Source organism: Rhinatrema bivittatum, chromosome 6 (genome assembly GCF_901001135.1).
Source record: "Rhinatrema bivittatum chromosome 6, aRhiBiv1.1, whole genome shotgun sequence".
In the NCBI taxonomy this organism is placed as follows: domain Eukaryota; kingdom Metazoa; phylum Chordata; class Amphibia; order Gymnophiona; family Rhinatrematidae; genus Rhinatrema; species Rhinatrema bivittatum.
The window spans coordinates 353,428,473-353,444,682 of NC_042620.1; the positions used below are offsets into that span (position 1 = coordinate 353,428,473).

At 41.6% G+C, this 16,210-nt stretch overlaps 1 protein-coding gene across 2 annotated transcripts in view; it reads left to right on the plus strand.

Moving 5' to 3' along the window:
- MCTS1 (MCTS1 re-initiation and release factor) overlaps positions 1 to 10,297 on the plus strand; it is a 36,522-nt gene extending 26,225 nt beyond the window's left edge. The window contains exons 4-6 of one of the 2 annotated variants that reach the window (XM_029607855.1): positions 95 to 228; positions 4,510 to 4,577; positions 10,064 to 10,297. In XM_029607855.1, coding sequence (XP_029463715.1) covers positions 95 to 228; positions 4,510 to 4,577; positions 10,064 to 10,145 — 284 coding nt within the window. In that variant the 3' untranslated portion in view covers positions 10,146 to 10,297. Of the gene's footprint in view, positions 1 to 94; positions 242 to 4,509; positions 4,578 to 10,063 lie in introns of both variants that reach the window. The other variant, XM_029607856.1, reaches the window with a different exon arrangement.
- The last annotated feature ends 5,913 nt before the right edge of the window (positions 10,298 to 16,210 follow it).

Consider the following 16,210-nt stretch of genomic DNA (forward strand, 5'->3'; position numbering starts at 1 on the left):
ATAAAAAGTCCTGTACATTTTATCTTAAAGTACCTGGTGGTTTCAATCCCTTTTTATTTAGTTGTTAAAATACAATCCTTGCTTTTTATTCTAGACCCATTTATTCTACCACATCAGCAGGTTGATAAAGGAGCCATTAAATTTGTCCTTAGTGGAGCTAACATCATGTGTCCAGGTCTGACGTCTCCGGGAGCAAAACTCTACCCTTCTGCTGCCGACACTGTAGTCGTATCCTTTCAAGGTTGTTACTGAAAATGCTGGCTATAATTGAACATTTCATTTTACAACTCAGACTTTAAAGCATACAGTCTTTTTGAGACCCATTATATTTGAAAGGTAATTTTTCTGTTCATGTTTTGTAGAATGAATGCTCAGGGCTTTAGATTAAAAGATGCCCTATATGCATCGGGAAGATGTCCAGGACACGCAGTCCAAACGTTTGGCAGGTTGTGATCACCCAAAGGAGGAGATTCACTCGGATGGGTTGCCATTATTTTTTCTTCATTGGGAAAACTGTCAGCTGACTTTGAACCTCAGCCAAAAGAACTTTTTAGCTTCAAAAATGTAGGGTAAGGTGTTTTTCCCCCACGCCTCGTGTTTGTTTGCAGAGCATTTTTCTTTTCCTGATCAGTCTTTTTATTCTCTGGGCTGCGGTGCTTCCTTTAACGCATCTTCACTATCCTTAGATGACTTTTCCTCAGTAGGAACTCGCTTTCTGTGATGTACAAGGAGCAACACAGTTATGGTTGGAAAGAGGAGAGGTGCGGTGATGATCGTCTCTAATTTTGTAACATAGTAACAACAGCAGATAAAGACCAAATGGTTCATCCAGTCTACCCAACAATTTACTACTTATAGAAACTGCTATAATAATTTACTTATTTTATTATTTACAATTTACTTATTATAGAAACTGCTGTTCCGTACAGGTTACCCCCATACAGAAATGTGGCGCCATCCCTTTTTTCAAGCCTTTAGGCATCCTCAGTGTTTGTCCCATGCCCTTTTTTAATTCGTTAACTGTTCTTGTATTCACCACCCCTTTTGGGAGGATATCCCAGGCATTCACCACTCTTTAAGTCTTCGATAGCTGAAATCTTTTTTCACTAGTTCTGAAAAAAAAAAAAAAAAGGGAGACAATGATTTAGAATGGCACGCTGAGCCCAAAGAGTATTAAATCGCCCTGGGGATAACTTTATAACTGCCTGCATTGCTGCAGAGTTAGTAATTCATGAATGTTGCTCCATTTTTCAAAGTTCAAGTATGCGTATAACTTTCCCTTTGAAAAGTATCCCAGGAAAAACTACCTTGCCTGCATTTAAAGCTGGGTGGGTAGATTTTCTGAGGGGAGAAGACCCGCACGTTACTTCTGAAAATTCCAAAGTGCACCTACAAGTGCAAACACTGCCCCAGCCACCCCCAGGAACACCTCGTCAAGGCCCTAGGTGCATACGGTCAGCCGCACAGAGGGTGAGCGAGTTTCTGGAAAGTCCATTTCCATAACAAAAACACTTTTGAAAATTACCCTCCCCACGTCTCAGAAATGTGATCAGAATTGAGCTAATACGTGACACTGCTGCTTTTAGGTAATATATAATCGACGTTCTTCCATGCTCCCCCCATCACCAAACCTCTTTCCAAGCCTTAGAGGGGATGACTTGATGTGACTGAAGAAACTTAAACGCATAGAAACTTGACATCAGAAATAGACCATACAGCCATCTAGCCTATCCATCCATACAGCTGCTCAGCTCTACAGTTCCTATCAGAGATCCCCTTTGCATGTCCCAGGCTTTCTTGAATTCACATACCATCCTTGTCTCCACCACTTTCATCGGGAGGCTGTTCCATGCATCCATCCTTCCTTTGGATAACTCCTCAGTCCACTCCCTTTCACCCGGATTCTGTGGGATGAGCTTGGGAGCTTTGCAGTGTCTTTCTTCTGATAATCGGTTCTGATGTTGGCTACTTTTTCTTTGTGCGCTTTCATCAGGTTGGGAAGGCAGAGGCCGCCTTCAGAGTTACTTCCCATTTCCTCTGCCCTTAGGCAGGCCACGCCACACTGGTGGCTTAAACACTCCTAACAGCAGATGAAGACAGAGAAGAAATGACTCACTGACATCCCTGACATATAGCCCCGCCCTGCCAGGTAAAAAAAAAAAATGTAATAATAGATAAGGAGAAGAATTAAATGCAGAGTTTGAGCTCTGAGGTGATACCCGCCTGTTTCTCCCTCAGTTGAGTGGTTTAAGACTCGATGCCTGGCCAGGCTTAGACTGGGATGAGAGAGAGCTCGGTAGTGAAGGCTTCCTGTACCCCACTAGCTTGTGACCAGATCGTGCTGTCAGCGAGGGAAGGGCTGAGCTCGAGTAAAAAAAAAAAAGGAAAAGGAGGGAAGTATTAGGTGTAGTATGAAGGTGTAGGTAGCAACTCTCACATGCTGTAAAGGGTGGATCAATGGTAGGCCATTGTCTTCCCGTCCAGATTCTTGAAAGGAGTCAGCATCTGCGTCCTCCCTTGCTTCTCCCGGTGCCTCTTTGGGACCTTAATTTAGTATTGAGTTTTTTGGCAGGTCCTACATTTTGGCCACTACATGATCTTTCCTTGTGGCTGCTCATCTTGCAAATGTTTTTTCAGGTGGTGATCTGTTCAGCAAGGTGTATCTCCAAGCTACAGGCACTTTCTTGCCATGAGCCGTTTCTCCGAATAACTCCAGGGGTGCTACAGCTTAGGACTTTTATCTTCTTTTTTTTTTTTACCAAAAGTGGTAGTGGAGTTTCATTTGAATCCGTCTATTTCCCTGCCCACACTGAATAGGGATAGAGATGAGCAGGGTTATTGGTTGTTGCATGCCTTGGATGTGCAGTACTTGAAGGCTACTCGCTCCTTGAGGAAGACAGATTGACTGTTTGCTTTCCATGGTAGAGGTAAACAAGGGGGAACCAGTGTTGCATGCAACGGTAGCCTGTTGGATTACAATGGTCAGAAAATATTTATCTGATAATTTCCCTATTCTCTAAGGAAGGCAGGCCAATCCACAACCTGCCCTGGGCTGTCTGCTTGGTTTTAGTGTGTCCTTTTGTTTGGGGATGATGCAGGGTATTCTTTCCTTTGAATCATTTGAAAAACTCGTAAGTGAAATAACCAGCCCCTAAGATCAGTTGATGTTACATTTTTATGGAGCTCAGTGCTTCCCAGTTGGCTGGAAGTAATAACTGGTTGACTGTTAATAGTCATATTTCAAGTGGAATCAGTTTGTCCACAGTTTTTGGCTTTTCTAGAGATACTGGTGGGCTGATGTCAGGGCAGGGCTATCTGTCAGTGATGTCAGCGAGTCAGATTTCTCATTCTCCTTCTGCTGGTAGGCATGCATAACCCACCGGGTGTGAATTAGTCTGTCTTAGAGGAAAGGAAATTATCAGGTAAGGAGTAATTTCACTTTACCTCCTCTTGTTCTCATTCCAGGAAGTGCTTCTCACCCCCATACATCATGACTTTTGACTTTCTTGGGCCTGACCTGCACTGACTATTTTTATTTTTAAACTGCTTTGGTGCAGTATTCTTTAACGGGATTTTTAGATTTTTAAAATTGAATTTATATCCACAGCAAAGTTAGTGGATTATACAATTTTTTTTGTGTGTAGATAAACTATACTGAAATGTCTTAAATATCCCATTCATATAAAAAAGTTAATTTTTGTACAGTGACCTTTCAAGCTGCTTCTGCTCCTCCTAAAGACAGCAATCAAATGGGTTTCCCCCAAGAATTGCTGAGCTGTTCGGGGTGCCTTGTAATTTTGCTAAGCATATTGATTTATTTTTTTTACAGCAATTTATATTCCCCCTAATTCCCAGAATATCTGTTCTAGGCGGGTTACAGAAGAACACAAATAATATTGGTGAAGAAAGTTAAATGAGTTCTGCGCTCGTTTATTACCGCAGATTGTGAGTTTGGAAACCGCGTCCTTTAAGAATTAGCCTCTTTTTCTTTTAAATTTTTGACGCATGATTTGGTAATAGATTCCTTTTGCGGTGTGGCACTTGGATCTGAGTTTCCTATGCCACTGTCGACATGGACTTCGAGGTATATGTATCGTGACCCGCCTAGAACAAGCTGGACTACTATAAGCAGAACACAAGAAATGGTAAATAAATAAAAGGCAAGCCCTGTGTGGAGCTGCAGCGATACAACTGCACGAATTTCTTGCTTGCAGCAGTATTAAAAATTAAGTACACATCATTACCGTATTATACTGTACGAGAGCTCCATATGACAGGTGATTACAGAGTTCATTGGCAGTAACGTTCTTTAAAACGTACCATCGTTTCCTTGGAGTTTGTCAGTAAATTTAGCATGTTGCAGGTTCCATTTAAGAAGTGTCCCTTTTTTTTTTTCTTTTTCTTTTTTTCTGAACATTGCTTTATCACCAATACCACATATTTTGTAAATAAGCAATGAGGGACTTTTTTCACTCTTGAAAAGTATATCTTCCTTAGTTGTGTATTAAGGCGATCATGGCGGAAGGAAAGCTGCACGCGCTGTGCGTCGGAGTCATGAAGATGTCTGCCGATGACATGTGAGTCACGTTAATCATGGAACTTGACTTAAAAAGAAATGATTTCTGCCCAATGAATCTCCTACCCCGAGTGTGGTATTCCATGACCAGTAGATACCCTAAGAAGCATCGCTGCTGAGAGCAGTTGCTTGCCAGTGAATGTCTGGCTTGTGAGCCTCTTCACATCATGTGATTGAAGCGAAGGGGTGCAGCACCTTTGTCTGTGACGTGCAGGAGCTGTTTCATTATTATCTTTGAAATGGAATGACCCACTTTTATGGCAAACCCTAGAATTGGACAGAGAATCTTGCAAGCCAATTGACCGACATCCCTGAAATTGTTTTTGTTCCAAGATTCTGGCTGTGGCATAAAGGCTTTCTGAACTAAACAGAATGCCCATTGTGAGTTTTTGCAAACTTGATTTTTAAACTGACAAAATACGGATTTAAAAAAAGTTTTACATTTTTAAAACCCCAGAATAAGGTTTTATAAGTCATAATTTGGCAGTTATAGAAACATAGAAATGACGGCAGAAGAAGACCAAACGGCCCATCCAGTCTGCCCAGCAAGCTTCACACATTTTTTCTCATACTTATCTGTTTCTCTTAGCTCTTTGGTTCTATTTCCCTTCCACCCCCACCATTAATGTAGAGAGCAGTGATGGAGCTGCATCCAAGTGAAATATCTAGCTTGATTAGTTAGGGGTAGTAGGGGTAGTAACCGCCGCAATAAGCAAGCTACACCCATGCTTATTTGTTTTACCCAGAATATGTTATTCAGCCCTTATTGGTTGTTTTTCTTCTCCCCTGCCGTTGAAGCAGGGAGCTATGCTGGATATGCGTGTAGTATCAGTTTTTCTTCTCCCCTGCCGTTGAAGCAGGGAGCTATGCTGGATATGCGTGTAGTATCAGTTTTTCTTCTCCCCTGCCGTTGAAGCAGAGAGCTATGCTGGATATGCGTGAAGTATCAGTTTTTCTTCTCCCCTGCCGTTAAAGCAGAGAGCTATGCTGGAAATGCATTGAAAGTGAAGTATCAGGCTTATTTGGTTTGGGGTAGTAACCGCCGTAACAAGCCAGCTACTCCCTGCTTTGTGAGTGCGAATCCTTTTTTCTTCTCCCCTGCCGTTGAAGCAGTTGTGCTTGTTAATGCCGGGTGAGCCAAGTGCCTGAGCTCTTGTCTTCTGCACTAAATTTTTCCCAGCAAGTTATTAACTGATGGCCTCATCAGGTGATCCTTTCCCTTTTAAACAATACATTTAAATGGGCCCCGAATAAAATGCTTACTTTTTCAGTTGGCTACATCTGATTCTGTATTTTGAATGTGGCCAAGTACAGCAAGTTTTCATAGGATCATAAGAGATGCCATGCTGGGTCAGACCCAGGTTCGTTGCGCCCAGCATCCTGTCTCCAACAGTGACCAGGCTGGATTATTAGGAAGTACCAGTCCGATCTCAAAGAGTAAATACTATTCCTTGCTGCTCATAACCACATTAAATTTCATCTGTCATTTAGATCCTAGTTTCCCAGTTTTACACGATCCTTCTGCAGTTCCTCGCCATCTGCTTGTGTTTTAACTACTTCTAATATTTTTGTATCATCTGCAGATTTGATCATGTCACTCATTTCTCCATTTACCATATTGCTAATGGAGTGGAGGAGTAGCCTAGTGGTTAGAGCAGTAGGCTGTGCATCAGGGAAGCCAGGGTTCAAATCTTACTGATGCTCCTTGTGACCTTGGGCAAATCACTCTGGTACCTCAGCTACAACCTTAGGGCCTGATATACTAATTTTTCCCATAGACACAAAATGAGAGAGAACCTTTAGTAAACTGTCACTTTAGATTGTAAATCCTCTAGGGACAGGAAAATGCCTACCCTACCTGAATGTAATCTGCTTTGAAGTGTTGAAAGGCGGAAGATAAATAAGCCGAACACTGGTCCCAGGACAGATCTTGGACTATTTATTCCTCTTGGCTTCTTTTCTTTTAACCAGTTACCAATCCACAATAAAATTTAATCTCCTTTCCCATGACTTTTTAGTTTTCTGAGAAGTCACTTGTGAGGGACTTTAGCCCAACGCCTCCTAAAAATCCAAATACACTATATTGATTGGCTTACCTTTAATGACATTTTTGGGCTAACTACATTCGAATAATCCAAAGATGATGTGCTATGTAACTTTTCATTTTTCCATGTATACCATCTCCACACTTTAACAGGATTAGTAGATACCATCATTTTGTTAAATCCTTGGCTGGGGGTGAGTGACTCTAGTCCTCAAGAGCCACACCCAGATCTGGTTTTAAGAATAGCTAGAGTCTGTTCATTAATTATTTTTTTAAAACACCAAATGTATGCAAATATATCTGAACTTTCATAGGGGATATTCTGAAAACTAGGCCTTTTGCTGGAATTCTATTAGTGTTGTGGTCCCAGTGAAGTCTTAGCTTTCGGCAGTAATCTGATATAACTAAAGGAAAATCCATTTAGCTTCTACCAAGAGGCAAAGCACCACCAACACAGTGGTTTGAATTAGTAGCTTGCCCCATAGTCTTATATAATGTGGTTATGCCAGAAAACAACTGACAGGAGTCTCGATCCAAAATGTGCATTGAGAATAAATACTGTCTGAGTGACTTGCCAGATACTTGTGATCTTAGATTTGACAAAATTAGTCAGCATGGCCAGTTCAGCCAGGGGTAGCCTGGCTGAACTGGCCACAAACATATTGGATAAGTGTACAGTATAATAATCACACTTAAGAACATAAGAACATAAGAAAATGCCATACTGGGTCAGACCAAGGGTCCATCAAGCCCAGCATCCTGTTTCCAACAGTGGCCAATCCAGGCCATAAGAACCTGGCAAGTACCCAAAAACTAAGTCTATTCCATGTAACCATTGCTAATGGCAGTAGCTATTCTCTAAGTGAACTTAATAGCAGGTAATGGACTTCTCCTCCAAGAACTTATCCAATCCTTTTTTAAACACAGCTATACTAAACCACATTCTCTGGCAACAAATTCCAGAGTTTAATTGTGCATTGAGTAAAAAAGAACTTTCTCCGATTAGTTTTAAATGTGCCCCATGCTAACTTCATGGAGTGCCCCCTAGTCTTTCTACTATCCGAAAGAGTAAATAACCGATTCACATCTACCCGTTCTAGACCTCTCATGATTTTAAACACCTCTATCATATCCCCCCTCAGTCGTCTCTTCTCCAAGCTGAAAAGTCCTAACCTCTTTAGTCTTTCCTCATAGGGGAGTTGTTCCATTCCCCTTATCATTTTGGTAGCCCTTCTCTGTACCTTCTTCATCGCAATTATATCTTTTTTGAGATGCGGCGACCAGAATTGTACACAGTATTCAAGGTGCGGTCTCACCACCAACATGGGGGTTGGAAGATGTCGGTGCCTGTGATGACAGCTGGAGTGATTTTGCTTGCTTGAGCAGAATTCTTTTTCTTTTCTTTTAAAGTAATCTAGAAAGCTCAGTCTTGAAATTTGAAATTGTTGCTATAAATAGTAGAAAGACTAGGGGGCACTCCATGAAGTTAGCATGGGGCACTCCATGAAGTTAGCATGGGGCACATTTAAAACTAATCGGAGAAAGTTCTTTTTTACTCAACGCACAATTAAACTCTGGAATTTGTTGCCAGAGAATGTGGTTCATGCAGTTAGTATAGCTGTGTTTAAAAAAGGATTGGATAAGTTCTTGGAGGAGAAGACCATTACCTGCTATTAAGTTCACTTAGAGAATAGCCACTGCCATTAGCAATGGTTACATGGAATAGACTTAGTTTTTGGGTACTTGCCAGGTTCTTATGGCCTGGATTGGCCATTGTTGGAAACAGGATGCTGGGCTTGATGGACCCTTGGTCTGACCCAGTATGGCATTTTCTTATGTTCTTATGTTTTGTTAAATGGTCCCAGGCTGACCTGTACAAGGGCTCATGAGGATATGTACTGCAGGATGCCCTGCCTTGTGCAGAAAATAAATAATCTTCTAAAACCGAGTGAGGATGAATAAAGGCAAAAACTTGTCAGAGCATCGGTCATATTTAATGTGTTGGAAGTCTAAACATTTGTCATGTCTAAATTTTAGAAATATTCTTGTTTTTGAAAGTCCAAATTGGATACAGTATTTAAAAATGTTTAGCATCAAATGCATTCTTAATTTTATATTTGGAAGATTTTTATTTTTTTTTTTACATTAATGTAGCAAGGCTTTTCCCTTTTTTTTTTTTTTTTTTGGATGAGGTGGGGTTGAGGGCACCTTTCTCTTTCCAGCTCATTCAGAACCAGGGGATTTGGCATCAGAAGCCTTCATTAGAAACTGCCCAGGAATTTCCCCCCATTTTCTGTCCCCTCCCTCCTTACATTTAGGGTCATTATTTTTCTAAATGACTTTAGCTTTAGACGTGACATAAGAAGGAATGGTGGGCAAGCACAACCTTCTCAGTTGCCAGGACTGAAACCCCAGGACAGCAAGAGTTTTTTTATTAGAAAATAAATTAGTAACATGGATTTAGCAGCTTGTGTCCTGGGGCTCTCATTGTGCAAGGTTTGGGAGCTGGCACTATACAGCATTTAACATACAGTAGTATTCTCTAAAGCTTGCATCTTTAAATATTAATCAAGCTATCATCTCTGACCAACTAGTTTGTTAGTTTTCTCGTAAATAATTTTACTGTATATTATCCAAATGGTAAACCCTTTAATCTTTTCATCATTTTTTTTGGACTTAGCAGTTTTCTCCCTAGTCTATTCAGCTCAGCGAGAACCAGGGCTGGGATATGGCACCATGAGCTTTCATTCACAGCTGTTTGGGGATTTTTATCGCTATTTTATCACCATCCCCAGCATACCTAATCTGGTCACTGGCGATGGTCCTGGGCCCCAGGGATCATGCACCAGGGCTCCTTCCAAACGCTGCAATCCTGAATCTGGCCACCAGGTGTCACCCTTAATCAGAAACTAGCACTCCCTACAGCTCTGGCCAACATGGGGAGCAGAAAACCTGACGAGTATGAAACTGGGAATCTTCCACATGGCAGTGCCAGCACTGTTGCTGGGCCAGTCCAGGGCAACCCCATTAAGTACCCTTTATCATATTTAATAAAGCTATAATTGCATTTCCCTCTACCCCCCTCTTAGTCAACCTTCCCCATGCTAGTTGGCTTTAGGCCACACTAGTCCAACTCCCACACCTTGTTACACCCTGTTCTACCACGTTATTTTGTTTCCAAGTTGTTTTCTACCTTGTTCATTGTAAGACATATCTCATGTCATTTGTTTTATGTTTAAATGTAAACAGAAGTGATTAGTAACCCTGTTACCTGAACCTCGGAATATAAAAGGTTTAAATAAATAAATAAATATACTTTATCATTTCAACATGATTTACATAAAACCATTGGTAAGAGCATGTAAAAAATGCATAAGCCACTTACCAGTCAGATTCTGGTAATTTATTCATCTTTCTCTTTCTTTTTTTTTTTTTCTCTACAGTGAGAAAGTCAACAAAGGAATTGGCATTGAAAATATACATTATTTAAACGATGGTCTATGGCACATGAAAACATATAAGTGAAATGAATGAAACTGTGCCGCTTTCATGGAGTGCACTTAGATTAAATACGGACAGCTTTATTATTCCTTAGGTTTATTATTTCTATGTGGTTATGTGAAAAGATCATATGTTCTGTGGCTTTGCTAAATAAATTAGGTATATGGTCAAAAGTCCTCTCTGCTTCCTTGTTTTGGTTTTCCCTTGTTGTGGGATCTTATTTTAAATCAAAGAAATTGGCTAAAACGGGACTTGTTCTGGTAACTGACTAAAGTTTACATTCTGATCAGTAGAACAGATTCACCTTTCTGCAAATAGATGTATAAGCATGGTTCTAAACCTGGGGTTCCCAAATCTGCCTAAGAGGGCCGCAAACCAGCCTGGTTTTCAGTATTTCCACAGTGAATAGGCACGAGATCTATCTGTATGCCTCATGCATATTCATTGGTAAGATCCTGAAAACCAGCTGTGCTGAGGGTATTCAAGACAGATTTGCGTGCACAGTAACTTCACAACCATTGTCTGTCTCTTGGGATTAAATCTCAGCCAAAAAATTATCTAGCTTTAATTAGCAAGTGCAGTGGTGATTTGTACAGAGATTCAGCTAACAAGTAACTGGGGAGGTTGCTGGAGATGATTAAAACAATGTTTCCCAGTCCTCTCCTAAAGGCATACCTATCTAGTTGGGTTTTCTGGATTTCCATAATGAATATATGCATGAGATTTGCATATACCGGCTCATATCTGTAATGAATATGTCAGAGATACATATACAAATGTATCTCTGACATATTCATTACAGATATCCTGAAAATTGGGAACGTTAGCTGTTGCTCCAAGGGAGGGTTGGGAAACACAGGATTAAAAGACTTTCACAGACTTGAAGTAGTAATAGAAGGAGAAGATTTTAGACAAAAAGGGAGTCCTATAAAAAATAATAGAGTAATTTTGTAAGCACCTACATACAGAAAATTACACCAGTTTTCAGTGAGAACTTACATGTGCATTTATGTATGTATTTTAAAAGATATATAGTCCACACAGTCCTACGTTCATTTTGATAATTATCCTACCAAAACGATCAGCACATGATTAGAGCTGCTAATTTGTATGCAGACATTTTTAGGGAGATTATATGTGCACACGTCTGAAAATTCAAAAGTATTAGTGCGACTGCGCCAGCCCCTGGGAATGCCTCCGCTCCTTTCATGTGAACTTGCACACGTACAGGACCTGCTCTTGCACATTTACCTTCAGATTGGACAGGCAAATGTCTACCTATGTTTCTCCAGGTAAAGCACAGTATTGTCCTCCAAAATGCCTTTGGAAATTGCCCTCCCCATGGAAAGAGCAAGACTAAAAGGTTCCAGCTAATTTTATAGTGCCTTTGTCCAATGCATTCATGGATTCTAACATCAGAGCTCTGTATCCTAGGGAAATAGGCAAATTAGCCATTTTGGGTCTGTTGGGAGACTGGGGAGGGAAACGTCTATATGTGATCCACTGTGTATTACTGAATTTGATTGCTTACAGTTGTAATGTGCATTTGCTCAGTAAAATGTATGCAATACCATGAAAGATTATTCTTAATGTAATCCTTTAAAATGCTTTTGGTCCATTTTGCATTACTCTTTAGGCCTGCACTTTGGTCAGTCTGTGTGCAGAGCAATAGCCTCAAAGTTCATGATGCATATCCTGTTTAGGGTCACTGGCATCTACCTTACAGGCGACAGCTCTTCAAACATTCGCCAAGATCATGGTGGTAGCAATAGCATTCTTGTAAGAAGGTATCTTGGTTCATCCTTATTTGGACAATTGGCTGATCAGAGCCAAATCTTATCAGGAAGGCATTCGGGCAGCCAACTGAGTAGTGCATCTTTTAGAAAGCTTGGGCGGGCTGGTCAGTTTCCCCAAGAGCAAGCTTCTCCCTGTTTAAGCTCTAGATTGCCTGGGGGTGCACTTTGATACCGCCTTAGAATGGGTTCGCATTATTTCAGATAGGACGGACAAGGTACAGATGTTTGATTCCGGGCATTCCAAGAGCTCCATGCTAGGCTACATGGCAGTGGTTCTAGTGCTAGTTCCATGGGCCAGGGCTCACATGAGACCTTTCCAATTGACTTTTCTATCTCGTTTGATCACTCTTCTTCCTAGATAATGAAGTGGTCTTCCCGGTCAGTAAAGAACGGTCTAGGATGTGGGCAGGCTGCAGAACTTGAGGGGGGAGGGGGGGGTGGGCAGTCTATCGACTTCCTCCTGGATACTAGTCATGGCAAATGTATGTTTGGTTGAGGTGCCCATTGTTTGGACCAGGTGGTTCTGGGCTGCCAGTAGAGGTGACTTGGACCATCTATCAATTGGAGACCAGAGCAATCCAATTAGCCTGTGCCATTTCCTTCCAGTCAGAGTGCTTTCCCACAAAAATATGCATTGTTCGTGGGCCAGGAAAGATTCTGCAGTGCTTTTCAGTTGCTCACAATGCGAGTTAGGTGAACATTCAGGCCGACTATGTGAGCAGGAATCTTCTGGTCCCAATTGAATGCTAGCTCAGCTCAGAGGCTCTTCAGCTGGTAGTACGTAAATGGGGCTTGCCTCACTTAATGGCAACTCACAGGGATGCCAAAGTTTGGCAATGTTTCAGCCGTTGTTTGGAGTTCTGCGCCATAGGTATAAACGTGCTGGTGCAGGCTTGACCAAAAGGAATTCTTTACGCCTCCCTCCTTGGCCATTGATTGGTAGATTGCTGTGTAGGGTCAAGTTGGAAAGCAATCGAGTTGTGCTGCTTGTGCCAAATTGGCTTCGGCGGGGGGGGGGGGGGGGCATAGTTTGCAGTTCTGCTGATACTCAAATCAACTGCCCTATGCCCCCCATCTGCCTGAGGCCACCTTGTGCAAGGTCCGATTATTTTGGAAGATCAAGCTCTGCTTTATTTTACAGCCTGACTCTTGAGTGGTCCTGTTTGTGGGAAAAGAGGCTGCGCTTCTTCAATGATTTCTACTCCATTGAAGGCCTGTAAGCCCTCCGCCTTTCTAGTTTATAATCAAATATGGCGCACCTTGGAATGGTTTTTTTTTTGTTTTGTTTTGTCTGGAGCGATCGGTTTCTCTCTGGTGGCTTGATGGCCCTTGTATTTTGGATATCCTTTAGAGAGGCCTGGAGCAGAGTTTAGCCTTAAATTCTCTGGCAGTTCAGATTGCACTTTTTCTGTTATAGAGTCGGATGAGTGAGGTTCCGTATCAGCCCATGAAGACATCTTCCAGTTTCTGCCAGGAGTCAAATTGTGGTGGTCCTTTATGCCTTTGGGGTGCCTCAATGGGACAGTCTTTTTTTTTGCTAAATGTGAATGGAAAATAATTCTGATTTATATAAAGACACTAAAGTTCAGTGGTCATGGTTAAGGAAATATGCCTTTATTTGAAGGTATTCCTTAAATCCAAAGGGGTAGGGTTAAGGTATGTATTATTTTTTCCTCTCTGCCATAGGGGAATTATTCAAAATGGTAAATTGTTCTGGTTTAATCCAATCTTCAAAATCAATAATAATAAATTAGCCTATTAATTTGCCTAATGGGCAGGCTAAGGGCATCTGGACATTAGACCATAGCTGGGACTTGAATGTCCTTCTCTGAATTGAAGTTGAAAGATAATTTATGTACATTACACAACTTTAAATGGTTTCAATAAAAACTAGCTGAACCGTGTTGAAATTCTCCAGAGGTCTCTATTTACTGTCTTCCTCCCCAGATCGACCCTAGCATTTCCATCCCTTCTCCTCTGTTTGTCCCCAGCACACTCTGCCTCCTCTCAACAGCCTGACCCTGGCACTCCCTTGCCCTCTTTCCCCCTCACCAGGCCAGGAGTAGCACCAGCACACAGTGACCATCACTCCCTAGCTAGCACTCCTCCCCTGCTCAGTCTGGCCCCAGCACACTCCCAATTTCCCTCCCTAACCCAACCTCAGCACACTCCTGCTGCCCCTAGCACATATTCTGGTTCCTGAATTGCCATCTCCCTTTATGCTTGCCACATATCCCTGCTGCCAAAGTGAAAATGGTGTGCACCTTGCTGTCCTGTGAAAGACAGTGCCAGATATCAGCCGTGCATTAGAGGGTGCATGTACGTGCCCCCAGCTGTGCTACTGCTGACTCGTCACGCCCTAGCTATTTGTTTTAGGATCTAGTGTGTGCATGCTTACCCCACCAGCCACACAGTGTGTACTGGCCTTCAGCTTCTCCTGTAGAGGATCTTTCAAGAGTGGTGAAGCACATGCCACCAGCCATCCACTGAATGCTTGCCAACAGTGGATGGCTGGTGTCAACTGCAACATTGCTCTGGGGAAAAACCTTCTCCTGAACAGGTATTCATGGGTAATGATTCAGTGGACTGAACCAAATTGCGGTGAACCTAGAAGATGTGGTAGGCCTGATTGACAAACTGAAGAGTAGTAAATCACTTGGACCAGATGGTATACACCCCAGGGTTCTGAAGAAACTAAAAAATGAAATTTCAGATCTATTAGTAAAAATGTGTAACCTATTATTAAAATCATCCATTATACCTGAAGACTGCAGGATGGCTAATGTAACCCCCAATATTTAAAAAGGGCTCCAGGGGTGATCTGGGAAACTACAGACCAGTTAACCTGACTTCAGTGCCAGGAAAAATAGTGAAAAATGTTCTAAATATCAAAATCACAGAACATATAGAAAGACATGGTTTAATGGAACAAAGTCAGCATGGCTTTACCCAAGGCAAGTCTTGCCTTACAAATCTGCTTCACTTTGTTGAAGGGATTAATAAACAAGTAGATAAAGGTGAACTGGTAGATGTAGTGTATTTGGATTTTCAGAAGGCATTTGACAAAGTTCCTCATGAGAGGCTTCTAGGAAAAGAAAAGTCATGGGATAGGTGGCGATGACCTTTCATGAATTACAAACTGGTTAAAAGACAGGAAACTCAGAGTAGGATTAAGTGGACAATTTTCTCAGTGGAGGGGAGTGGGCAATGGAGTGCCTCAGGGATCTGTACTGGGTGGGATCCGTGCTTTTTGATATATTTATAAATGATCAGGAAGGGAATATGACGAGTGAGATAATCAGATTTGCAGATGATACAAAATTATTCAGAGTAGTTAAATCACAAGCAGATTGTGATAAATTACAGGAAGATCTTATGAGACTGGAAAATTGGGCATCCAAATGGCAGATGAAATTGAATGTGGATAAGTGCAAGGTGATGCATATAGTGAAAAATAACCCATGCTATAGTTACACAATGTTAGGTTCCATATTAGGAGCTACCACCCAAGAAAGAGATCTAGGCGTCATAGTGGAGAACACATTGAAATAGACTGTTTTCTTGACTGCCGCAGCATGCTGAACAAACAATGTTGGGAATTTATTAGAAAGGGAATGGTGAATAAAATGGAAAATGATTTCATAATGCCTCTGAATTGCTCCATGGTGAGACCGAACCTTGAATACTGTGTAGAGTTCTGGTCACCGCATCTCAAAAAAGATATAGTTGCGATGGAGAAGGTACAGAGAAGGGCGACCAAAATGATAAAGGTGATAGAACAGCTCCCCTATGAGGAAAGGCTAAAGAGATCAGGACTGTTCAGCTTGGAGAAGAGACAGCTAAAGGGGGGATATGATAGAGGTGTTTAAAATCATGAGAGGTCTAGAATGGGTAAACGTGAATCAGTTATTTACTCTTTTGGATAATAGAAGGTCTAGGGGGCACTCCATGAAGTTAGCATGGGGCACATTTAAAACTAATCGGAGAAAGTTGTTTTTCACTCAATGCACAATTAAGCTCTGGAATTTGTTTCCAGGGGATGTTGTTAGTGCAGTTAGTGTAGCTGGGTTTAAAAAAGGATTGAATAAGTTCTTGGAGGAGAAGTCGATTACCTGCTATTAATTAAGTTGACTTAGCAAATAGCTACTGCTATTGCTAGCATCAGTAGTGTGGGATATACTTAGTTTTTGGGTACTTGCCAGGTTCTTATGTACACTTCGGAGGGGGATCGAATAGGATTTGGACGACAGTAAATGCTGGGCCCTGTGGGAAATTATTTTAAGAACTTATTTT